The 26041-nt window shown below is 48.0% G+C and overlaps 1 protein-coding gene across 1 annotated transcript; it reads right to left on the bottom strand.

Moving 5' to 3' along the window:
- Positions 1-560: 560 nt before the first annotated feature.
- SCD5 (stearoyl-CoA desaturase 5) lies at positions 561-25842 on the bottom strand. Its single transcript, XM_039551101.1, has 5 exons — positions 25476-25842; positions 9854-9984; positions 5367-5572; positions 2811-3043; positions 561-2277 (listed from the first exon to the last, which is right to left on the bottom strand). The coding sequence occupies exons 1-5, from the start codon at positions 25642-25644 to the stop codon at positions 2087-2089; spliced, it is 930 nt and encodes a 309-aa protein (XP_039407035.1). The 5' UTR covers positions 25645-25842; the 3' UTR covers positions 561-2086.
- Positions 25843-26041: the final 199 nt, after the last annotated feature.

Genomic DNA, 26041 nt, shown 5'->3' with positions numbered 1-26041 from the left:
AGCTCATTTCCACACCATCCTGCAGCCACTGCAGCAGGGGGTGGGGAGACATCTCCTACTTGTGTGTGTGTAATTCCTGTGTCTGTCAAATGGCTCTGACTCCGGATGAATGCACATCAAAACACATCTTCAGGCATACCCCGGTCTTCAGGCCCATCTCAGCAGAAACAAATAAATAAAATCTAAATAAAATGTTTAATATTTTTGGCCAAAGCATTGTCCTGCAGTCACACCGGGCTGGTATTTTTCTATTCAAGCAGGATTTTCACATGCAAGAGCCTGCCACAGTCTCCTTTCAAGTTTATGTCGGCTCCCAGTTTCTTTTCCCCCCTCTATCAGCTTGGCCAGGAAGCCCTAAGTAATCAAATCTCTTGGTGCCCTTCCATTTGACAGCCTCCTCTTCCCCTGACATTCAGAAGTGCTGAGGGGGGGGAGGCATTTTGAGCCACACCAAATGCGTAGCTGGAAATGGCAAGCAAAGCACTGCTGTAATTCTGATGTGTGATGCACAAAGATGTTTGCTTTGGGAGATGTTTCAGAATTAAACACAGTGGCCAGGCTAACTCATAACTGTTTATTGTAAATCACTCAAGAGTTTACACATCATTAATGGCAAAATAACACTTTTTAAACACCTGCTGGATGAAAGACAGAATAAAGACAACTCTTTTATATTATATGGCATCATTTGAAAAACAAGAAACAGAACAAAAAAGAAACCGTTTTATTTTTTTTCCCCACTTTTGCATCTTTCCTGAAAATATCTGGGCCTGAGTCTCAGTTATCTTGAGATCCCTGCCTTGCCCAGGGTGTGGGGCTGTGTGGCTGGGAAACAGGCACTCCCTCTCCGAGGAGCAAGGCAGTGACCTTCTTTATAAATGAAAATCATGCCCTCTATCTTCAAAAGTGCTCCAGTGCTGACAGTACAAAGCCTCTCTCCTGCACTGGCTAACATCTAACACAAAGGGCTATATGTCCCATTAAATCCACATGCCTTTTTTTTAGTATTTTTTCTTTTTTTTTTCTTTTTTTTTCTTTTTTGTTTTTTTTTGGTTAAGCAAGGCAACTGTTAAAATTCAGAAGCTACATAACTGTCTTTATATTTTGCTCAGAAACCAATGGATGTTGCATGCAGCTGAAATACTAGTACAGGCTCTGACTTAGATAAAGGTCAGTTTTCTAAGACCCACTAGTCAAAGGCAGAAAAAGAAATTAAGAGGCCTCTTGTGCAAAAGGAGCTAAAATATGCATGCATCGATGGCCATGACTAATTAGAGTATGACTTAGGTCTCCAAACATTGAAACCGAAGCTTTATTTGGCTTAAGACATGGTGGAGCTCTATACATTTACAATTACAATGTGTATGTGACAACAAAGGAACCATCTCAATATAGCATCAGTTGGTATTTTGGACTGTATAGAGACTAATCTTCAACACAAAAGCCTGCTCAGCAATAAATGGTTTTCATATTTAGCAAAGACAGCGGTGCACTGGGCTGGCTAACAGGGCTAACAAAAAGAAGAAAGCAGGTTTCCAAACTAATATCTAACTAAATTGAGGGTGATTTTTCCCCTTGGATATACTGTATTTCATCAGTGGTGTTACTGTCCTTTCCATGAGTATGCAGCTGACACAGCACACTGGGCCCTGCCCTATCCCCCCCGAAAGATGCGCCTCAAAAGCTTATTGGATTAGCAGTAGAAACAAAAATCTCCCCTAACTGCACTTGGAAAGGACAGTTAGTTCCTTCAACCTGCCAACGTTTACCATGAACAAGCAAATTACAACAAATCTCAGACATGAACTACAGTGACTAAAATCAATCTCTCTCCTGTTTAACTGCAATATTAAATAATATGTAACATTTTTACACTTAATAGTCTTAAGTTTGGACATCAGACAGCTAATAAAGAAAGAAAAAAAAGAAGCTGTGGCTGAATCAATTCCTGGGGAACTGATTCAGCCCAACTGATCTGAAACAAAAAAGTAATTTTACCCAGAGGTAAATCCACCACAGGCACGGGGTTGCGCGCACACCCAGCCAGCCAGGCGACAGCAGCGCTGGCACAGCGCAGCATCACTCCTCAGGCACTGCCATCTCCAGTCCTTTCCTTGCGAGCCTGGATCATCTCCTTCGGGGCCTGCTTGCGGTCAGTGACCAACCCCAGCCAAAACATGAAGTCAATGAACCAGGTGGTGGGGTTGAACTTCAGGCCCAGCTCGCTGGCTGAGTAGTCAAACGGGAAGGTGTGGTGGTAGTTGTGGAAACCCTCACCTGAAAAACAGAGAGAGAGTTTAAAGACCACATGGCTGGCACTTTTGTCAACACAGGAACACACTCGGGTGGGACACTCCAATACCCAAGTCTTGCATCTAGTGGAGGTTATGCTCCACCCCAGAGCTCTGGGGCAGACCCAAACCAGACTCCATTTCACTGCTCTGGGCTTTCCTCCCCAGCAGGAAGAAGCATGTCCCATGCCTTATGCTCAGGGAAGAAAACCAGAAGTGCTTCAAGAGGGGAGACACGCAACTGGGTGAGAAGGGGGGTCACTCACTTCTGCTGAGCAGAGCTTGCTGCTGGGTGGGTGCTAACACCTCCCTTCCCAGAGACTACATGGCATTATTTCAACGTGGGCACCATCAATACAACAAGGGCGTCTTCCTCTAGAACATGCAAGCTCCAGCCTCCTCCAAACCTTGGCTCCAAGCGGCATCCAGCTGCAGGCACCCAGAGTCCCAACCAGGGTGAAACAGGATGGGACATCACTCTGAGCTTGCAGAGTGCAAACCCAGGGCTGCAGCACTCACCGATGGCTCCCAGGGTGACCAGGGTGTTCTGCCTGGGGTTGATGTTCTTGTCGTAGGGGCGGTTGCCGTACATGTGGGCGGCGCTGTTGACCAGCCAGGTGACGTTCAGGGAGATGGTGTACCGCAGGATGGAGGCCAGGAAGTAGGCGTTCCACAGGCTCTCGCCCCACAGGTACCACGGCACGAAGGTGGGGATCACAAAGCACATCAGCACAACTGAGCTCTTGTAATACCTGCGGGTGTTACAAGGTAAGGAGGGAGAAAAGGAATGCACAGGAAGACCCATCTTGTTGGTGCCCCTATGACAGGTTTAAAATAGACCCCTGCTTTTTCTGAGTTTTGTGGAAGGGATGAGGAAAAACAGAGTTTGGATTTATTAGACAGTTATTAAAACTCTGCATTTGCTGAAAGTTTTTTGGATAGGAAGAACTATCATTTTTTTTTGACAAAACCAAACAATTTTCAATTAAAACCCACAGAGGATTGAAAAAATATTAATATTAGAAGTATTTTTGAAAGGAAAGAAGTTTTCATGAACACAGTTCTCATCTGTAACACATGAACTAGTTTTGATCATCTTCTGTATGAAATAAATCAACCTCTTGCCTTGCAAGTTCTTTGCTTGATATATTTTGTTGTTGTTTGGGGTTATCCCTCACATGTTGGGCTCCAGAAGAAGATCTGCAGCTCTCCAGCAACACCAGCCATGGTGAAAAGAGAGCATTCCTCAACTCTTTCATAGAACTCTATCCTCACTCACCTGAGCTAAGGCCCTCCAAGGAAACAAGTTCCCTTTCTTTGCTCCACCAAAGATAACAAATAATTTCCAACTCATATGACTGACTTCTGATAAGGTTTGCAAACCTCATCAATTCAAGGCCAGGGTTTAAGTAGAGCTGGAGGAGAAAAATACTTTCCAGTCCAGAAAACTCCTTCAAAGTTAAAAGCCTCTACTACTCTGGGGAAATAGAATAAAATATGAAAATAGCTTATCAGGCACCAATTAAAACCATTCTGCAAGATGCAAGAAGCCCAGACTGAAGTCTTTGATGAAGACATGAAATCTCCCATCTGAACAAGCATCTGAGTACATTGTCCCCCTTTGACTGAAACATCCACCCTGGAGTGAGTGAAACCTCCTTACCTGGAGTGCAGGGGAATCAATGCCTCGACACATGCTTGGGGAACAGCGCTGCTTTCACCACATGAAAACTTTGTCATGGAGACACTTCACCTGTGAGCTCCTCTCTCACATCCCTTGCAGGATTATTGCTCCGTTATTCACAGAGGGTAGGTTTTGCTGTCAGTCATGCCTGGAGCAGTACTGTGATTTCAGCTGAAGTGATGTGGTTTTAAACTGACTGCTGCCTCAGCCACAACTCAGCAGCACCACTAAATTCAGCAAAGCTAACAATTTGGCCTTAAAACAAAACATGACAAGAAGGATTTATTATGATTCTTACTGATCTGACCTGCTAGTTTTTCCACGCTGTCAAAAAAAACCCCAACACTGCAACCTTGTAGAAAGGAGAAACCCAAATTCTGATTTCCAGATAAGGGACTAAGCCCTAAATCCATATCCAGAGCAGAGACATTTGCTAAGACAACTTTCCTGCAGAAAACATACTTCATCACTTTGCAGCATGACCAAAGCAGTACAGCCTGCTTCTTGTGGCATGCTGTTGTCTTGGAAAAGGTAATAAGCAAGAGGAGCTGCAGCGAACTCCAAGGGAGCTGCTGCGAACAGGTACTGCCAACTGAGGAACCAGTAAAAGCAACCATACATGGAGGGAAGTATTCCTCACTCCTGGAAGATTTCTATTACAATGGTAATTTTTCGCATTAGAGAAATCTAGGCACTAGCAGGAAAAACCCCTGATTTTTAGACTCAACTGACTGCTCCCCTCACTCAGAAAATACACAAAAATGGCCTAAAGCAATTTTCCAAAGTGCCTGGATGAAATGCTTGCAAGCAGGAAAGTCTTCTTGTGCCTAAAACACAGGTACTCACATAGAGCACAAAGAATGTTGCTCAATTCTAAGCTCTTACAGAGTGTGTAGCAAACCGAACTAGGACTGTGCTAATTCCCAAGGGAGATAATTAATTCTGTATAGAATGGCAGTCTTGGGAGAGGTGGCACTTGGCCTGCACTGGCCCAGGGGTGCCAAAGATGACCTTGCAAGTGAAATGTGCACTTCTGTGTTAAGGCAATTAGTGACTGCAGTGTTTGCTCCTGTGATCAAAGAAGGCCAAGATCCGAGCAACTTCTGCCACAGCTGTTTTCATAACCAGCCCTGGCTTTTTGGGAAAGCAGAGGGACAAGGACAGGGCTCACTGCTTGTGCCACAGAGCCTGCGAGGACAGTCAGCAAGTGTCAGCCACATGGGAATAGTGGGGGCCAGAGGAAAGGCATCCCAGCACCTGCAGTCACGCTGGCAGGGATATCTCGGGGAAGAAAAGGCAAAGATGAAAATAAGGAATGAGCCACAACCAGACCACCAGGTGGAAGGATCTCTGCACCCCCACCTCACATCAGGACCTAGTGCTGCACTTACTTTCTTTGGAACCTGACAACAGGGTCATCCAGCAGGTCAGTGAAATCCAGTTTCCTGCCCTTCTCGATGACGTCCCGGTGCTTGCGCACGAAGAGCCAGCCGATGTGGGAGAAGAAGAAGCCCCGGCGGGCGTTGTGTGGGTCCGCGTCCGTCTCCGAGTACTTGTGGTGCACACGGTGGTCTCGGCTCCACTCGTAGATGTCATTCTGCACAAAAAATACGGGGGGGTGAGAGGAGAGGGGCCAGGCACTGCAACCTCCAGTCCCCCCCCACAGTAACAGCAATGAGCCCCTCTCTGACACTCCTCAAAAAGGCTGTTGACTAAAACCCCCAGCTCTGCAGCCAGCCAGCCCATCACACTGCTCCTGTCAGTCCCCACATGGAATGGGACCTGTTCTGGGAACTGGTGACACAGACTGGACAAGTCTCAGGACTGGAAAGGGCTGTTAGAGCCTCTTGGCAGCTACCATCATCAGTCTGCCCTGGCCCTGTGTCCTCCCTGGGTATTTGCTGTGTGAGTTACCATTGTCAGCCTGCCCTGGGTGTCTGAGGATGTGCTGCAGGGACTGGGTACATCCATGTTTACATTGTTATTTTAAGACTGTGCTATGGGGAATCTTGTATATTTATTTTCAGGGGACTACTGTGCAGAGGCTCTCAGCTCCTCTTTCTCAGCTGGTTGCAGCTGGTGCCCTCCAGGCACAAACACAGCACTGAAAATGGGACAGAGCTTGTGGATCACTACAACTACTGTAGTGAACAACATGACACTGAAATGCCTTATGGCTGTAAATGGAGTCATGTGGATTGCAGGGAGAAAGGGATGGACCACAATTTCACACTTGGATCCATGAAGAGAGACTTTCTGAGTTCACTCAGCCAAAGGGATTTCAGCCTCCCAGTTTGCTCTACAGGATGCCCTGGCTGGATGCACTGGACTAAACTGGAGGCTTCTGCAGTGGTGCTGAGCTGTTATTGCAGGGCATTGTATGCACATTCAGCACTTGCAAGCCTCAGGCCACACACTCATCTGTGAATCGAGTTGCTCAACACCAGCACCAAAACATGGAAATGTCAGTTAATGCCCAGATCCACAGGAGCTTGAACTTTAATCAGAGAGTTCTTAGCAGAGGGTGCTATTTCCATCTCTGCACAGTCAGGGAGGTACCCAAGCAGAAATAACCAAGGAAGGAAAGGCTTGGGTTACTTTTAGGAACAGCACCCACAACCACCAACCACAGCAGCTTTGCTCCCGGCAGAACTTGAGCAAACCATTTGCAGCATCTCTGAGGTAAGAGCAGGACACCACCCATCTGGGCACTGAACATACCACAGGACAAAGCAAGCACAGGATAATGAAACTGTGTACACCTGTATTTCGTGAGGCAAAAGCCCCGTGCTGAAAGCATTGCAGAAGTCATTGCTCTTTCTTTTGGCTATCAACGTTTGAGAGAAAGCACTGAGGTGACTCTGGGAACAACTGCAAAGAGCAGCTAGAGAACCCGGCTCAAATGGCCCCACATCCAACTTCAGCTTTGCAAAAATGCTCTCTGCCTGCAAGAGCACACCAGGGACAAGTGAGGAACAAGAGCCCTGGAAAGATCTCAGCTCCACTGCGTTCAGTTGTACTCAGCCCTTTACTGTTGTCATGTAGTGAACACAATGATGCTGGGAGTGGGCTGGGAATGAGGGGGACATTTTCCTGCAGCACTGACTCATCTAAGACATTGAGAGGAGGCAGCAAAGATCAGCCCCTTACCAGTGCTCCAGTGTGTTGCACCTTAACTATCCCACTGCATGAGAAAACAAAGTAAACTGCAAAAAAGCAAAGGAAGTCACCCAAGTCCTCAGTGAGAACAAGGGCAGACCTCTACCTTCCTACAGAGAAATCAAAAGGAATGAAAACCTCTACACTGCTTCAAGTGGCTTCGGTGGGAATATCCATATGACTGGAAAATGTCAACATTAAGTAATTTAAAAATAAACCAGGGTTATGCAAAAAGCACACTTAGAAAAGTGTGCTTTTTCCTAACCAGATATAATTTTCCAAGTGAGACTATTGATCAGTTTGTCACAAGAACACTTGATAAGTCGTTTGTGGGACAGCAGATAACCAGGAAAAGCAACGATACTGTGAGAAATTAACTTGGCTTTTCATGCCACAGCAAATGCCTGCAGAGCTGGCAAAAAAACCATGATTCCCCAGATGAAAGAGTTAGGAAGCCATGAAACAACTGAATTGCATCTAATTAAAAACCACAAAGGCTAAGAGGAAACAAAGGCCGGAGGCCAGAGCTGTTGACAATAAACACACCAAGAACTGGAGCACAGCATGTGTAAATATGCTCTGCGTGTATTAATAGCAACCATTTTTCAGGAACACATCACTTTTGATCAAGTTTCGGGTAAACACAGGGGTGAAATCCCTTCCAACGCAGAGAGCAACAGCATCATGCTGTGACAGTGATGCAGCCATGAGGCTTCATTAGAGGGTCCCTCAATAAACCTGCAGACTGAAACATGCCAATAGCCTGGGCTGTGTGACAGTCTCCATGTGCTGACACAGCTTGCCACACCACCACTCCTGCTGTGTACAAAAGCACCCAGCACAAACACAGATTGTGCCACAGAGTTGAAACCAGCATGGCCCAGATGAGGTGCTGAACTTAAAATACTAGGAGATCAATAAGCCAGGTATTACCTATGTCTGAAACAGACAAGTGACAGCAAGAAGCACAGTCTTTCAAAATTGTGAGAGCTTCATTCTAGATGGAGGAAAGAAACACAGCTCAGCATGCTCTGATCATAAAAAATCCACGAGGCAACACAGCAAAAGTGGCTGCATCTGATGGTATTCCAGAGGAGGTACAGCATGTCACAGCCCAGGCAGCATCAAGTTAAAACTCTACAGCAGAGCTTCCTTCCCCTGCCCTTCGAATTCTGAATACTTCCTCCTTATTTAGCATCCAGGTATGCTGTACATGTCTCCAATCCTACCTCTTCCTCCCACAGCCAATGTGAAGGAGATGGACCTGAAAACTCATCACTCACTGTCTGTTTGTGGTGGTGGAAACAGCCTTTACGGGCAATGGATGTCGTGGTAATTAGGAGCAGGCTTCAGACTACTTCAAACTTAAGAGTGGGCAATTTGGCCTTTCATCTTATTTCTGATATGAAGGGCACAAAGGTGGCTTGAAGCTACTTTGAAGTACTTCCCTGCCTCCGAACCACACCGTGTCCTCAGACAAAAGCAGTGAGGAGGCCAATGCAGCTAAGAGCAAAAACCATAGCAACAGGGGAGCAGAATGCAATGAAATCCCTGTGTGCAGGCTCACTGCAAACAGCTCTACACATTCATTTAAATTACTTGTGAAAGGCAAGATCAGGGAGACAGTACCAGGGGCTTCTCAGAACTCAAAACAGTTGTTTAACACACTGAGCAAAGGGCTTGTAAAGCTCTGCAAGGAACCAAGCAGCAGATGGGAAACAGTTCTGAATAAAGAAAGGTTATAGTCAAAATGGACACATTTCCATTTTCAAGCAAAAGCATTGTGCTCTTTGTAATGTGTAGAGGAGCTAACTAATTAATTCTTTCCACCTCAAAAAAGAAAAAAATCAAAGATGATAAATGAGCAGTATAGAAGTAGATAAAAGGACTCTTTTCATTCTTTGTCAAGGTTCATGAACAGAAAGTCAACCAACCAGAGTGAAAGGAAAAAGATGAAAACTCAGGGCACAACACATACGCGGTACTCGGTGCCACAAGGGGTTATGGCAGCCAAGCTCAGTAAGTTTAATTTTAGTACAGATAAGTTTAATTTTAGTGCAGGTTCCTATCCCTATCCTTACCACCCAGAGGAGGAACCAAATTCACACTGAGAAGATGCTGGTTCAGGGCTAACTCCTACAACCAGCTGGGTGTTACACAAGTGTTTCTGTGGTCTAAGACTGCCTACCAGTAAGTACAGAGCTAGTAACACACTTCTTCACGAATGTATTTGAATCTGGCTGGTGAAAAACGCTGCATAAAACAGAGATAAATTAAGATTGTGAAAGGATGCCTGCTCTCCTTTCTGGGCACAAAGTCTCCAACTGCCTGGATGAACAGACACTTGGTTACACAGACACATTTGCATCAGGTTGGCCCTTATAAAAGTCTCCATGTTGTCCTGTGAGGCATGGGGCCTGACCTGTGCCACAGATCAGCTGCTGGGGTGGTGAGGGGTGCTGAGCCTCTGACCTGGTCACATTCAGCTTGGTCCTTAAGTAATTATTGCTCCTGGTCTATCTAGTGCTTATTGTTACGTGGGTGGTGAGAGGGGCTCTGCATCCCCTGAGCCAGCAGAATGTGTTACAGCAAATAAATGTCTTTCTGCCGGGATTTTTTCTTTCGTTCTTTCTTCTGCTGTCTCTAAGCTGAGGGGATCCCTGCACAGCAGAGAGAGCTGCCTGGAGGTCAAGAATCTGAACAAGCAACACCAGCCCACCTGGAAAGCCATGGAGTTAGCTGCAGCCAGGAAGATCCTCAAAGGCAGCTTGGCTTTGTAGGAACGGTGGCTCCACAGGCGATGCGCGCCAGCTGTCACGCCCAGAGCCGTCAGCAGGAAACAGAAATACGCTGAAAAACACAAAAACAAAACATGGGGTGTGCCACGGGGCCAAATGACATTATTTGTGCTCTCTTTGGTGTGAACATGGTCCTTGCCCTGGCTGCTGACACCTGCAGGGTCACTCAGGAGACGGGGCTGGGCAGACAGGAGGTGAGGTTCTCAGCCCACCTCTGCCTCACAGACTCTCTGCCTAGAGGACAGGCTCATTTTGCAAATGTAAAATTAAAACAAGAGCCAATTCAAACATTTAAAGACTATTGCAGGACAACTTCAAATCAATTTACACCATCTGCAGCAATGTGTTGCTTAGCCAGGGCTCCCTGCCACCCTACACACACAGACATGTTTTGGTTACAACAGCCTATTTCAAATACCTAAACAGAGTCACCAGAACAAATAGGGAAAACGCGATCCCCAAAAAGGGGGTTTCTATTTGTGTCTGCACAAGAGTCTGTCCAGCAGGGAACCCTGTTAGACAGGCAGTGGCTAGACAGGAATTCACAGTCTGCTTTTCCCAGTATGTAATGCAAAACATTTGTCTCTGCAAGAAGAAAACAAATGTATATGTAGGTGTGTGTCTACTGTGTCCCTCTATCAACTCCCAGCTCACAGTGCTTGAAATTGCAGCATCTGAGAGGAAATATAACAGAAAGATATTTGGGAAAATAACAGCAACCATATTTCATGCTGATTGTCACCCCTGCGGACTGAAGAAGCAAATGGACTTTTTCCACTCTGCTGGTGGATCCATCAAAAACAGATTTACCCAAACTGCTTCCCAATATGTCCATGGCCAAAATCCCTGTCATCTCCTGTACAGCAAACCAAAGCCTTTCTCAAAAGATGCAGCAGACAGCTGGAGTCAGAATGGTCCCAGTAAAGATGATGCCTCTCTAAAACCTGCTTTGGTTGCCATCAGTGAAGAGACAATTCTGATTTTCAGCAGGCTGCGTGCTCATGGTACTCCTAGAAAAGGCTCATTTGTGCAGTTACACCCAGCGTACTGAAGTCTATCATGAAATTAAAATTTCTACTCGCCTGAAGGGAGGTACAGAAATGAACTAAAATCAGGCATTCTCTCTACACATTATCTACAGATTTTGCTGAATTTACAGATTACTCTCAGATCAGTAAAAATGCTGACACCACAACTCCTTATGCTCCAGTCTCCACTGTAGTCTTGAAGTTCTTGCATATGCCTTGTTAGAGCAAGGGTTTGGACTTCTATGAAATTAGGGAAAACCTATCCTGCCATTTTCTCTGTGTGATGTTGAGCTGTGCAGAAACATCACCAAATAAAGCCTTCCAAATCACTCAAATTACTGTAATTGTGGGAACAGATCTGTGACTACCCAGCTAACATAAAAATATTAAGGTTAGAGTCCTGAATCATTACAAGAACATATTTTCTGTGGGCTTTATGACTGGTTAACCTCCTGCTAGTCACGGGCTGAAATCTCCCATCTTCAGCAGTTTCTTTGCCTCCTTAAAGCACAAGGGGGCTTTTCTCCCACTTCAAAGCAACAGATCATTTAATTGACCAAGTGCTTCTCAAGGGCATCCATCCATCTCAATCATGAATGATTGCTCAAAACGAGAATGAAAGATAAATGGGTAGCATGAGAGATATGCAACATTAGGGTTGATTTCACTTCCCTTCTCTGTCCACTGTAAGAAAGAGGCTGCATGGTAGGTAAGAGACCACATGGAACACCTGCACTGAACACAATCTGGGACAACCCTCTCTGGCCCTTTCCAGCCCCCCAGCGACTTGCCAGCCCCAGCCCACTCCTGCAGTGCTCAAGTGATCAAGGAAACAGCTGGGGCTTATACCCACGCAACATGCCTATTTTTTGGCTTTGCAGAGGAGGAATCACAAGGGCAGGAAATCTTCCTAATATAAATCCCGAGGGCTGAAACATCCTCAGAAACAAACAAACAAACAAACAAAAATTACTCAGGAGGTTCAGTGTCAGAGCAGAAACAAATCCTGGCAGACAAATGAATTGTTCGGTGATGGCAAGTTTTGTGATTCTTACAGCAATTAGGGTGCCCGAAAATAATACTCGACCATTAACTCCCAATATGTAGGTAGCCAAGATGACAAATATCTGCCATGTAAGAAGTAGGTCTCAAGCCCTCCTCTGCAGAATAAATTAGGATTTCAAACCAAAAATCAGACTACCAACCATTTGATTTTACATTAATCATGCACAGCTACAGTAACTGTATGAGAAGAAAGCCACTACTTGCCCACCTGTCTCATTTTTGGGGATGGGAGTGTGCCTAGGGGGTGAACATGTCAATGAAATAGACAAGGATGACAATATGAAGCAAAGCAGCCAGTTAATAGCAATTCCTCCTTATACTGAAAACACCCTCTTACACCAGTAGCTCCTAAGTAAGGAGCTAAGTAAGACCTAAGTAAGGTCTCCTAAGTAAGAGAGTAAATAATATTTATTGCAGAAAAAGGGGGAAAAGAATAAAACCACAAGAAAAGTACCAATAAACAACCTGGAATTAAAACAATTGATGTTGTATTTCTTCTTAATTTAGTGGGATAGCTAATGTACAAAGAGAAAAACAGCCACATGTGTCCCCTGCATGTTCTGCTAAGGTCTGACAGGAGCATTTCCAACCAGGAGCTCACTCGATAGAGCACAGCACAAGCAAAATGATTCAGAACCGGAGCAGTGGGAGAAACATTTAAAAGAGGGAACAAAGAGGAAGAGAGGGAAGAGAAAACAGCAGGTAAACCTGTGCAAAAGGACAAAAGAGAGACCCAGTGCACAGGGACAGGGAGAGGATGCAAGAAGAGACAAGACACATGAGGTTAAAGTAATGTGGAAACAGGGAGCTGGCGGGTTGCTAGGCTTCCAGTACACTGTGCCTGTGCACAGATGCTATTTATGGGAACACACCAGAATCAATAGGCAGAAGATTTTTATTCAACATTCTTATTAATGACCTGAAACAAAGGCAAACAGCATACTAATTACAACAGTGGATGATGCTATATTTGGAGCAGCAGTGAGAGAGCTAAGAAAACATGCAAGGATCTATGCAGAAACAGGGAAAGTAAGGCTCAAAGCAAAGACAGAGCGAAGTAATGTAGTTTGGGGAGCAGTAATTAGAGACAGGGATCTGTGATGAGGATGAGAAGCTTGGGGAAGCAGGAGCCTGAAAGGAGGATCACCAACAGTTCATAAAACATTCCCAGTGGGCCATATGATAAGGCAGCAAGATATCAGCATGATTTTCAACAGCAGGCACAGAGGTATCATCTCACTGTCAGACAGAAGCAATGAAAACTATACCAGGCAAATCATTTAAAAATGGATGAGAAATCAACAGCATAAAACATTTGAGCCACCTTTTTTGGAACAATTCATTGTGCCCATAGGTGCATTTCCATAAAAGCTTCACTAAGCCCAAAGCCAAGCTCATCTGAAAATCCCAGTGTCCATGAAACTGGCCTCTTATGAAGATATGGGGAGATGTTGCCACAGTCTGTATCTGCTTCACAGGCATCAGAAAATCATACTCTGCTCTAAGTGGTTGCTTAAATTGGAGAAGATCTCACCCTCTGAAAATTTCAATTCTGTTTTATGCTGAATATCAAAATTAGAATTATTTATATTATAAAATTATTCTGTTTCTAAAACTTGGGACCCCATTACAAAGATATGTATTTATTGTTTGTGGATCCAGCACATTACAGATTGATTTTGACTTTCACCTCATTATTAAAAAAAACAAATCAACCAAAACAAGATGCTCAACAAGCACTGGGTTCACTCTGCATATCTGAACAGACAATGCTAGCTCTGGAAAGCGAGGAGATGACTGGACACCCTTGTTCAGCACAGATGACAAGGAGACACAGTGGGATAGCAACTATCCACACATTACCAATGTCAAACATAACCTAGCTAGATGGAGCAAATCACAATTATCTCAGAGGGACAACACATCAGACAGGAAAATAGGAGCAGTGAAACAGAACCAACTGCACATTCACAATAGCACTACTGTCAACACACAAACCATCTTTAAAATACAGAATGACGTCCCACAGTTGTTCCCATGGGGTGGCAGCACACGGAGCCCGGCACCAACTCACACCCAGTGGCTGCGATCCCTGTGCAGGGGTGGCACGGAGAGGAGGGACAGCAGGGCCAGGAGCAGGGAAGGGAATCAGCTCTCACCAGTCCCACTGCTGGCATCTCTCTCCCATGTGGCTCCCAGTCCCTTCACTGGGACTTGAACACTGCATTCAACCACAGCAAGGTGACTACTCTGAACCTGGCACAGGCCTGGACAGCCATCATCCTCACACTTTGGTCTCCGTGAGTTGTTCCAAACACAGACCCCACCACAGCTTTATTTTCCAAACACACTTTGGGACTGGGCAACTTCTGTGAACCTTTGAGCTTTTTTGCATGTTACAGCATGTAAGAAACTATTTTCTGCTCCTGAAGCAGGCTTGGTTTTAAGTCAAGTGATGACACATCTTACATCAGCCAGAATCGGGGTGTATCACATCAAGTGCCAGCAAGCAGGGCAGAAACTCCCACACCACCAGTGCGTCTCCAGTACCAACAACAGGGAAAAACATGTGGGGGAAAGTGCTCACCCCTTCAAACAAGACAGATGGCAGGCCTTGTGAAATCAGAGCAGTGGCTCACCTAGCCCCATAGTTTCTTCTAACAGGGGTAAGGGGACTTGCCATGCAAAGGAGACAAAAGAAGAATAAAAAGGAAAAAAAAAGACAACACAGCCCAGTTACTGCTGCACTACCACTGCCTGCACACTTTCAGCAGTGTGGACTTCAAGATGTAGCCTTTTGCACAGAGAGTACGTGAAAAGTAATTACCAAGGCCGAGTAATTACTGGAGGCTGTCCCAGAGTTGTTATCACACTCGCTCTGACCAGGAAGGTGACAGACCTTGGGTCAGGGAAGCCACCAAGGGCCAGGGACTTGGTTTTATGTCTTGTTCTGAGGACATCAGCCCCATTTACTCCTGTGCTGGCTGCTGTCCCCTCCTGTCAATCCCCTGACACAAAGCCCTGCTCACAACCAACCCACAGAGTTATTTTGTACGTGCTCAGGGAGCTGCTCCTTCGGTGGTGTCTTCAGCTTCCAGTTGCTATTTTGGAAAAACCTTAGCTCTTCTACTGTCACCTTTTTGGGGAGAGCTTCAGAAGCACGCAGCACTCTGTTCTCGTGGAGGTCCCACTGCTGGGTCATGACATTCCCAACATTGTTTAGCCTACAAAGTCTGACACGTTTCCAGGCCCAGCCTGAAGTTACATTCAGCAAAGGCTTACACATTTTTACAAACACACACCATGTCTCCAGCAGTTCAAGGATCAGGAGCCAAGACCCCATGGATACAGGAGGGAGTAATTTCCTCAGACACGAATTCTAATCACATTAATGGCAAAGAAAGCATGTCTTTTGCATGGGGAATTAAAATTAACAAATGCAAGGGCTGTGCTTCACCTGTAGACATCTGTTACCTCTTCAGCAAGAGGGCAGCTGGAGATAGCTGACCTTAAAATGCTGTTCATGATGAAAGACATCTCATGACATGACACCATTTGGTGGAAATTCTCTCTCCACAGTAGCCAGCGAAGCCTCAAGGAAGCTGCCGAGAAATTTTCATCTTAGCACAGGCCATTTTTTTCTCCCCCACATATAAAAGGATACCACAACTTGACTCATTTATATAAAAAAACTATTTGGGGATTAAAAATAACACGGATGGACATGAAACTTTTGCCTACTTCCACACCAGCATCCTGTGCTTATTCAATCAGATAAAAATTCCTTGTTAAGGATTTTTACTAACCAAACGAGTCAAACCCCAAGTTTTCCATTAGGCTGCAAGAACTGCATGAGACATCCAAACAGCAAGTTGCTCAAGTGCAAACATGCATAGCTGACTGACTGCCATAAATATGTAACACTCCTGTAACTTCCAGTGCTGACTTCTTCCTTTCTAAAAATTAAATTACATCTGCATATCCCGTATCTGCCTTCTCCTCCTCACTTGGGGGGTTTTGCTGTTACTCAGTGGCAGATTCAGGACTAATATGACCAAACCAGGGAAAGCACTTTCAGTAGTGCTGAGTGGTGCCTAACTCCATTCCCTCTGAAATTCAGGGCAGCACTGCCACCCATTTCAGCAGCTGCACCATGCCTGGTCTCTTGTGAACTCCTAAGAGATCCTCCACTTCACTACACACACAGACAGAGGTAGAAGATTCTCTTCTAATTCAGGGCTCAGACCAGAAACACAGCTGATAATTTTGTGGTGGCTGGTATGCTTTTGTATGCTTTCATTAGATAATGTCGAGTTTGGGGATATATTTTCTTAAAATGCCATGTCTGCCCTCAGAATGGCAAGTTTTCCTACCCCAAATCAGACCAGCAGTCCTTCCAAACAGCTCAGTTTAAAATGCTGGCTGATGTCATGCACTGCACTGGTGGGAGGGCCAGGGTCAGCATGCAGCATTCTTGGATGTAGATTAGGTATCAAGTCCCCAGTACCCATCTCTATTGCTAAACTCCAGGGAAACCTTGGAGATCTCTTCCTCCACAGCAAAGAGACACCAGGGAGCGGTAACACATCATTTAACCTGCAGCATCCTACTACAAAAGTCTTGTTTCCTGACCTGGAACTACATTTACTAAGGAGGCAGAAATTTTGACCATAGTCCCTAAATTGCTGCCAAGAAGCGATGTTGAATCAGCACTCTGGCCCTGGGGTCTCTGGGAAGGAAACGCTGCTCTGCTAGCCAACCCTCCGCTCCCTGAGCCCTGCTAACTATCAAAGGCTGGCATCAAAAGCTCCTTGGGCTGGATTCAAACAAGCAAATGAGAAATAAAAAGCACTGGAGTGCAGCAGCACCAATTCCCTGGGCCGCCCACCATACAGGTCATGCCAGCTCTCACGGGGAGCTGCGCTTCCCTGTGGAGACCAGACATGTGAAATCTCAGGCTATAAAGTTTCATCTAAAATTAGATCTACACATCCTCTGAGCTACTAGAAATTGAGCCAAGAGAGAAAGAGATAAGAGGAAGCACATCAAAGGCAAAGGGGAAGCAGAGTTTCAGAGCTGCAGAGATGATTTCTGATGATGTCCTGCTCCTACACCTCTGTACTGTGGTGGAGCTCCAGGAGAAGCCATCTATCACATCCCCTTGGCCCTGCCATCCCCAGCTCATGAAATCCAGGCTGCCTCTGCCTGGATGCACATGCCTGCATATGCATTTTCAGGAACATTCCCCAGAGCCAGCACTTTTGGCTGAGTATACAAAAGACTTTATTCCGGTTGGAATAGCAGAAATGTTCATATTGACAACTGCAGCCAATGTGACATAAATAAAGCCAATAGAGCAATGGAAATCATGCCTGAAAGCAATTATTCCAGCCAATGCCAGAACTCCCCTAGGAAGGAAATACAGATTCCCTGAACTCACCAGCAACTGAAGATTGCCTTAAGATGTTGAACAGCTTACGTGTATTTTTAGATCAAAAGAGAAGGCTGGAAGATGCTTTGGTTTCTCTGAAATTTTTGATGCTTATGTGTAGCCTGTCTCAGCTCAGCTGTATCCTGCATTATCACAAAACCATGGGCAGATTTCACTTCTCTCCCAGTGACCTCACTGCTGTCCTCAATCCACACACTGACTTGTGCTCTGGTGGGTTTTAAGTGCTCTATAAATGCCAAGACAGAAATAATGCCAATTTTACCTCTTTTTTTTCAAGGACAGAGTAGAGAAATAGCATGGTTAAGCCATTAGCACAGCACCCCTGAGCCTTGCATTCAGCAGGCAGCTCTGCCCCAAGGAAGAAGGTTTAGTTATTCTTTAGTTATTGTTTAGCATCCCTGTCCAAAAAGGGACAAAGCCAAAGCTTGCCCTGTGCAGAACCAGGTACATGACAGGGGAATGCCCTGCCTGATCCAGTGCCCTCCCCCTGACCACTGAAGCAGAGATCTGATGGATTTGACTTTTCAGGGCTTCAGAGTCCAAATGTATCACTGCACCTTGCCTAGATGCTTTGTGTTTGCTCCACCTGTACGCTTTCAGCTGCTACACCTTTCCCTACCCCTTCCAAAACCAAACACAGCTCAGAGAAAAGCCTTTTGCAAAAAATGGCCTCTTCCAACTTTCACTCTTGGCAGTTGGAGCCTCAGAACTGGGCTGCAAGCACTAAACCTCACTAAAATTAGAAGGCACGAGCCCCTTGCACCCAGCAGGTCAGTTAGCCAGAGCTGTCAGGTTAGAGGGTGGTGCCAGGGCAGACAAGGAGACCTTGTGTGTGGGCAGGCTGATGCTCCCCAGGGGCACTCACCAGATGACTGCTCCCCACGCTCCCCCAATGACTCCTCACTATGTCCCTCCAGCACAAACAGCCCCACCCCAGCCCAGCTCTGCTCCCCCAGCAAGCTCTAGCACTCAGAACATCATCTGAAAAGCCACTGTCCAAAAACATGTTGAGAAAGATCCTCCAGAAACCCCCATCCACTGCTGTTGAGGCCCCTGCACAAGAGGGATGGCAGGCACACAGGATTCCCGATGCCAGCATCACAAACAGCCTACCCCTCTGTTTCACATCAGCTTTGCTTTACTTAGCACAGTTATTGTTAATGTTTCAGCTCTCCAGTAGGGCAGCACATTTAATTGTTAGCCTACGTGGTAAAAATAAAATCTGATTACAAGAAATTGCTTGGCTTCAATTATAACATCAGTGTTAGTTACAAGTGCAGCTGTGACTGCAGGGAGGGTAGGTGGAGTGGCAGAGATGAGGAATCACACTAAATTCAAGACAGTAAGCCCCTTGAGACTTCTCCTGCAGAAAAGTCCATCCTGACTCATTCACTGAAACTCCTCAGAGCTTGCATACTGTCATCCCCACCTGCACATGGAACTAAAGATAAAAAGCTACAGCCAGAAATCCCTGATGACTCCCCAGAGCTGCCTGCACCAGCTCAGGGGCTGCTGGACCACGGCTCAAGAAGGCTTTCGTGGCCTTTGGCTGGGCTTTTGTGTGTCTGCCACAGCCAACTCTGGGGGTGCCAACAAACCTCCCCTTCACAGGGCTGCTGCACAGGGACGCCTCTCCCAAGCCCACGATGTCAGGGGGCAGCCCAAATGCCAACAATCCTGCCAAATTCAGACAGGGACTTCTGCCTTTGCTGGATCCAGCTATCATCTCTGTCCTCATCACACAGATCAAAGGGAAAGAGTGCTTGAGGTTCTTGTGGCTTGCCTGGAGCACAGGTCAGAGCAGCCCAGCAGTGCTTTCTGGTGGGTGAACATCCCGATGTCCAAGCATGCACAGCTTCCCTGCTTGCTCATCCACTCCCACTGCAGGAACTCCTCAGGACTGCCTCGAACCCACTCCTGAGAGCAACAGGACCAAAGAACCATTGCATGCATCCAGGGCTCAGCACACACACGGAATTTTTTCCCCCTTCCTTTGCCATGCTCACAGTGACCATGTGATGTGCAGCACACAGGACGGAGGGAAACAACACAGGAGCACCACCAATGCACAGGGGATTAAATCAGGATAAGGAACAAAACCACATAGTTACAGCTGAACCTTGTGACAGACAACACCTTGTTTTAACTTCAGCAACAGTTAAAACAAGAGGGGAGTGAACACTGGGGAAGGGAAAACATCTGACAGGCAGGAGTGTCCTCAACAGGAGATCATCTCAGAGCAGGATTCTGGAACAGACCCAGGAACACTCTCAAGTGACTGTATCCATCCATACCTGTTCCATCAACAGGATGCCCAGGGAAGTGGTGGAGTCTCCATCCCTGGGTGGATTTAGAAGATGTGCACTTGTGGTGCTTAGAGACGTAGTTTATTGGTGGACTTGGCAGTGTGGGCTAATGGTTGGTTGTGATGATCTTAGAGGTCTTTTCCAACCCAAGTGACTCTGTGACTCTGTTCTATCTGTGCATTATGTGAGGGTGTGTTCCCAGTTTTACCATGGACACGGAGCTCAGACCATTCCCAGATGTGTTACAGCCACCTCCAGCTCTGGGGCTTGTCCCATTTTTAAGGAGAGAAACACTGTCTGAGAAAAGATTTTGTTCTTGTCAGAGATGATGGGAGTTCAGCTCTTGATGCCAGGAGGGAAGGAACAAGCCAAGAACGTGGCTATTAAGAGTGACAGCTGTATAACTATGCTTTCAAATGAGCCAGGGGAGGACAAGCCAGTCCAAAACTTCTCTGGAGACAAGCAGGGCTACTGCCCTGTGCACCTCAGAGATGGAATTACCATTCTGATGCTCCACCTCTTCTCCACTCATCATCTAGTGGACCAGCTGCCGCCTTGAACTGCTGAAAGTATGGTGGAGCTGGGAGCTGATGAACAACAAGGCCAGCCTCCTGTATTCCACAGAAACCTCCCAGAGCTGCTCCCTGCTCACAGCTGGGACTGTTCCGGGAGCCAGCAGCCAGGAGATCATCCATGAGAGTAAGGCGAGGGAAGGTCTTTCTGTTCATTAAGCCCTTCTCAGCGAGTACCCAGGATAAAAGCACTTGTTCCCTGTTTCCTGACCCAAAACCTTGCCTACAGCAATCACCTGAGCATAATCACTGTCCAGGACACAGAGGAGCATAACCCCTCTCCAGAGCAGCAGCAGGAGCGACAGAGAAGTTTCCATCAGATGTCTCCATTTCACTGGGTGTGAAACAGAGACAGTATTTCCACTCTCCTTCATCCACAGAGGTACCAAGGAGAACTTCCCTGGAGCTCGGATTTTTTCTATTTACAGCTGTCTGCGCCGAGTTTCCAACACTGCGTGTAGAAATGGTTTGGGACTAAAACCAGTTAACAACCAGAAAGCCAGCAGGTGGCACTCAAGAATATCCGAGGCTCTGGAACCATGCAGGACCAATAAAACTTGAATCTGCAGTGCACAACAGCAACCTGTGCCTTATTACACAGGCGTGCTACCTACCAGGCAGCCTGGGAAACAGGCGATCACCCAAAGCACTAAGACCACAATTGCTTCAATCTCTCTTATTAAAGGGATCCAGGCATCCCAGGCAGGATCCAGACTCCTGCCTGGGAGCAGCTTGTACCTCAGCAGGAGCGCAGCTGGGCAGCACCGCTGCTCCGTCTGCGCTCCCAGCCAGCCAGCACTCGCACAGGGGGAAAGCTGTGGATAAGCATGGCACAGGGCCCGCCACGGCTGAACATGAACAATCTGGCGCTCTCAGGAGCACTAAAACATCTCCTAAATGCAGCTAAAACAAAAGCAACAAGCCTCCCTTCCCATATGAGCACCATTAGGGCAAGGCCATCCTCCTTCCCAACTCCAAGCTCTGGCAGGGCACAGCGTGTGAACTGACATTCACTCATCCCTCAGGCAGCTCTGCCAAACACATCCAGGTGATTTGGGATTTCTGGGTGGCCATGCTTGTGCAAGTTTTTAAAGTTGTTTCAGCAGCCTGAAATAAAAGGTTTTAAAGCAGGTAAACAGCCTAATCTTTTTTGTGGCAGCTCTTTTTCCTAAAATAAATTTGGCTACTTCAAGCGCTTCCTCACAAGCCTTCTGTGAAGACTAAAAAGCACCTTTTTCCAAACAAAATCTGAGAAAATCACATGATGCCCCAGATGGAGTCTTTAGGAAGATATCATGAGCCCACCAAAAGAAACTGTGAGCAGCTGTTAGCATCGGGCGCTGCAGTGAAACATGCTGGTACTTCTGCCTGTACAAGGATTTCAGAGGTTTTTTTAGTTTGTTTTCCTAAATCAAACAGATAAACCTCACTGGGACTGCCACAGCATGGGCCTGGCTGGAAGCAAGGAGGTTCCTGGTTAAGAAGCATCATTTAATGGCACGTTACTATTGCAGGGGATGAGTCCTGCAGAGAGTTTCCTCCCAGGTAGCCTCTGGAAGGTGGTGCAGCATGTCCAGCCCAAAAGAGGACACCAGTGAGCCACAGCCACAGCTGGCCACAAGCGCCCCTTTGCACAAGTTAATTCCTAGGAAATCTGCATGTTTGGCCCAGCCAGCCCCACTAGCAGCAAGCTGCTCCCACCCTGCTTCACCTCCTCGTGGGAGCCTGGAGAGAATGGTGACGCCTCCCCTTCAAACCTCCGTGGTGCTGAGCGCCAGGGGGAAGGCAGCAGGGTCTTCTCCACACACCCCTGCACCAAACCACAGGTCAGGCTGGCAAAGAGCAAGGCAAGAGAGCTCCCAGTGAGCCTGGGCTGCTGCAGCAGGGGACATTCCAAATCCACTCGGCGGTTCCATGGCTGTCCCACGGGCACAGCCTGGGGCTGCTCGATGCTTCGCACACACCGTCTGCTGCCTCTTGGGTCAAAGCAGCTCCCAGCTCATGGAAAATTTTGACATGAGTAATTTCATTGTTTTTGTTCAGCTTGGACTGAAGTCAAATTCCACAGAGACACTGGGATGGCCCTGAAAGCCTATGTTTTAACCAGCTTATCTGTACCTCCCTTGAAAGATAACGCAGTTCCCAGTTCTGCACCAACTCAAATCCCCAATTCTGCACCACCCAGAGTGCTGTTTGGGATCCCTTGTGCAGCCCTAGCTCCACGTGGGGTGTGGGAAGCTGCAGCGCGGGCCTCAAGGTGCCGGTGCGGGAGGCAACGGGAACAGAGCAGCACAGATAATCCTGAGTAAACAACCAGCTGAGCCTTCCTTGGCAGCGTTTTCCCATTGTCTATTATGTACAGCTGGACAAATGTCAATAAATTACCAATGGAAATGAGCCCTGCCGAGCAGGCAGCTTGGCTTGAACAGCTGTTTTCTAGGTGGCACAGTGGCATTTAGGCTCCACTTTTCAATCGGTGCTGCATCAGCTGCCTCTGGGGGTGGGAAGGGAAGGAGGAAAGCAAGCCCTGCACAGAGGGAGGGTTTGTACCCGGCTTCCCCCAGGGGAGAACACAACGAGAGGTGGATGTCTTGGGGGAGGAGAAGGTAAAAAGCCAAGCAGGCAGTGGTGAGTCACGGGAAGCTGTCGGCTTCCTGCCAGACACCACGGAGGTCACAGCCAGCCACTGGCATCCCACTCCCAGCACACTTGTTCCTGCAGCTTATCCGTGGACAAGCAGTGGTGGGGAACATGGAGCAGAGCAATGCAAGGGCTTGCACAGGATCACCGGGAAGCTTCTCGAGTCCCAGGAAAGCTTGGGAAGAGAAAGGAAACCATGGAGGGATGCATGGAAGACTGCAGCTCCTCCATCTGCACCCTTCAGCGTACACACATCTCTGCACTACCTGACACTACACTCATACCAGCCACCCAAGTTTGCCAGCATGCCAGCCCTGCTCCGAAGGCTGGCTGGCAGCCAGCACCCACAGAAAGGCAGTCTCACAGCTGATCTGCACAGGCAAGGAGACGTGGAGAACTGGGGAGGGCGAGGGACACGTCTGATTGACACTTCTTCCTTCCAACACAACTTTACTGGTCGGCTCCTTGCACGCTGAAGCGAGGTGTGTTTGTCAACTTAGGCAACAGCCACCCTTTTTTATCTACCCTGAGCTGCTCAGAGGCACCTCAGAAACAGGTCACCAGCCTGACAGCAAGCTAATTTGTCTGGCATATTCTGAAGAAGAGTGTGTATTTTCACGTTGCTCACCACCTCTGAGGCGAGCAGACTTGGCAGCAGCCAGATGCGAGAGTGGCACGCAGTGTCCAGGACAGCTGGAGCCAGTGCCCTCACTCCCTACTGTGGAGCCCCTGTAAAAACCACCCACCAAACTCCTGTAAAGACTCTGTGGTCTGCTTTAGGGTGGCTGTTAAAAATAACGATGTCAAGAAATGAGAGGCTCTCACTTTCAGAAGGAAAGGCATTAAGCTGCAAAGTCGTTGAGAGCTGTTTATTATTTAGCATCTGTTTAATCTCAACTAGGAAAAAATACCTCAGAGGATGAAGGGCTGAATTGGTAATTCTGTCCTTTGCCTCCAGCCTCAGGGATTTTTGTAATTAAGGACAGTGAAATCAGAGATTATTTCAAATTGTCTTCTTGGAAAGGCAAAACAGAAAAAGAAAGCCCACCTGCCTGCACACTACAGGACCTAAAAGGGTTGAAAACAGACCACAGGCTGTGCATTCCGGCCATTCAGCTCCCACAGGCTCTCCTGGTCTCCCTGAGCCTCAAGCTGTGGCCAAGGTAAACTATGAAATCAACTTGAACACAACCAGGAATAGGGAGGCGAGAGGAGTAGTGCTTACAGAAGGAAACTATGCAAAACACAACCACCCCACAAACCTCTTCTAGTCATGAGCAAGCCAGGTGGGGGATTGTGCAAACCAGGCTGCCAGTCAAATGCAGCTGCCCTCCAGGGACCCAGAAACCAAGGATGGTAATTGATGGAAAGATTTATTTCCCAAATGCAAGCAGCAATGGTGGTGGTTTCTAGGGGTTTAAGACAGACTGAATATCAAAAGCTGAACCACTGAAAAAGAGATTTCAGATTTCCTCAAACAGAAGGAGTAAGCCTGACTTCTAAAGCATTTAGCTGGGGCTTCTGAGGAGTCACCTCAACACTAATGATGGCAGCCTAACAACCCAAATTCCACATCTGTGAGTTCCTGCAGCACAGACCCTTCTTTCGGCTGTATGAAAGAGTTCTGGGCTGTTATATTCTCCACTCATCCAAAAGCAGGTTATTTATCCAAGAAATTGCATCAGCTGTAAGCAGCACACAAGTTTTTACCCTCTTGGCCACCGAGATTTATATGACTCAACATATGATTCTGCCTGCTAAATAGTGATGCTGACATTCACCATCCATTTGGTCTCACAAACCCTGACAAGCCTTGCTCAACACTGCAGTGCTTCTGTGTAGCTCCTCTCCCAGCATCATTCTTTTGTGGAGAAAAGAGGACCTCACTACAGGATGGAAGAAAAGACGCTGTATGTCATATTCTCTTTCCCAGATCGAATCCTTGGCTTTTCACGGCTAGCAGGACAGACACTGCAAGCCATCTCCTCTCAGAAAGCAGAGCCAGGCTTATCTTCTCTGTGCCAGCACCTTACAGCTCTTCCTCGACTTTTACATCTTCCCTAATGAGATGTATCGCCTTCCCCAAGGAACAAACGACGAGCTGATTTTCTGCTCCAAACCGGGCCAGAAAACCGTGAGTGTTCACAAAGTAACACAGTGAAACAGCAAAGGGACGGCCAGCGCGTCCTCCCACAGACCTTTAAACCGAAACATCAGCGCTTGACTGGGTTTTTTAACTAAAAAACCTGATAAATGTAACCGGAGGGAGAGTGCCTCCTGTTTCTACAGCAACCGAGGGCCCGGCGCGGCGCTGCCAATGGCATCCCGGGAGCGGCCGGGGGGGGGCTCGGGAACAAAAGCGACCGCGCCGGTAAACAGGGGACGGACACGGGGAAACCGAGACGCGCCCGCTGCCCCGGGTGCCGCCGCGGGCCGCCCCTCGCCCCCCGCCCCACCTGTAGCGCATCCCCCGCACTCACCCCAGAGCAGGGTGAGGATGTGCGCCCGCGGCACCAGGCTGAGCGCGTAGACGGCGCCCAGGTGCAGCAGCCCCATGAGCACCACGTTGCGCCAGACGATGGCCTGCCCGCCGCCCGCCGTGCCCGCCGTGCCCGCCTCGCTGCCGGCCGCCCTCCGGGGCGCGGCCATCGCGCCGGCCGGGCGCTGGGGAGAGGCGGCGGCGGCCCCCGCGCAGCGCGGCCCCACAGCGGCTACGGGCGGCCGGGACGCGCCGCCGCCGCATCTGTTGCTGCCACCGCCGCCTCCATGGAGCCGCCGCGCCGCCGGCTGCGCCCCGCACCGCGGCGGGGACGGGCGGGGGGCGGCCGCCGGGACCGCATAGCGACAGCCAATGGTGGCCCCGGGCCGCCCGCCCCGCCCCGGCCCCGGCTCCGGCAGCGGCTCCGGCAGCGGCTCCGGCTCCGCCCGCGGCCGCCTCCCGGCGCGCCCCCGCGGCAGCGCGGCCCCGCTCCCCTGCCCGCACCGCTGCTGCCCGCACCTCTCCCCCCCACACCGCTCCCGCGGGCTCTCCGGCTCCCAGGAGACA

Source organism: Corvus cornix, chromosome 4, assembly GCF_000738735.6.
Source record: "Corvus cornix cornix isolate S_Up_H32 chromosome 4, ASM73873v5, whole genome shotgun sequence".
Lineage (NCBI taxonomy): Eukaryota > Metazoa > Chordata > Aves > Passeriformes > Corvidae > Corvus > Corvus cornix.
The sequence above is the reverse complement of the archived record's forward strand: the minus strand, read 5'-3'. Positions and strand labels throughout refer to the sequence as shown.